The 289-nt window shown below is 67.8% G+C and overlaps 1 protein-coding gene across 1 annotated transcript; it reads right to left on the reverse strand.

The window, feature by feature from the left end:
- Positions 1 to 5: 5 nt before the first annotated feature.
- On the reverse strand, positions 6 to 284 carry LOC145718677 (histone H1.4-like; the record flags this gene model as incomplete). Its single annotated transcript, XM_081810185.1, has 1 exon — positions 6 to 284. A coding segment is annotated over one exon (279 nt), but the record flags the coding sequence as incomplete, so codon positions are not given.
- Between the last annotated feature and the right edge of the window lie 5 nt (positions 285 to 289).

Here is a 289-nt window from a genome sequence, read left to right on the forward strand (position 1 = left end):
GGGGTCTTCTTGGCGCTCTTCTTGGGGGTGCTCGCCCCCGCGGCCTTCTTGGGTTTCTTGGCCGCCCCGGAGGCCCTCTTGGGCTTGGCCGCGCCCGCCTTCTTGGCTTTGGGCTTGGCTTCCCCGGAGGCCGCCTTCTTGTTGAGCTTGAAGGAGCCCGAGGCGCCGGTGCCCTTGGTCTGCACCAGGGTGCCCTTGCTCACCAGGCTCTTGAGGCCCAGCTTGATGCGGCTGTTGTTCTTCTCCACGTCGTAGCCGGCGGCCGCGAGCGCCTTCTTGAGCGCGGCCA

Source organism: Leptonychotes weddellii, unplaced genomic scaffold (genome assembly GCF_054177405.1).
Source record: "Leptonychotes weddellii isolate Sample4059 unplaced genomic scaffold, ASM5417740v2 HiC_scaffold_197083, whole genome shotgun sequence".
In the NCBI taxonomy this organism is placed as follows: domain Eukaryota; kingdom Metazoa; phylum Chordata; class Mammalia; order Carnivora; family Phocidae; genus Leptonychotes; species Leptonychotes weddellii.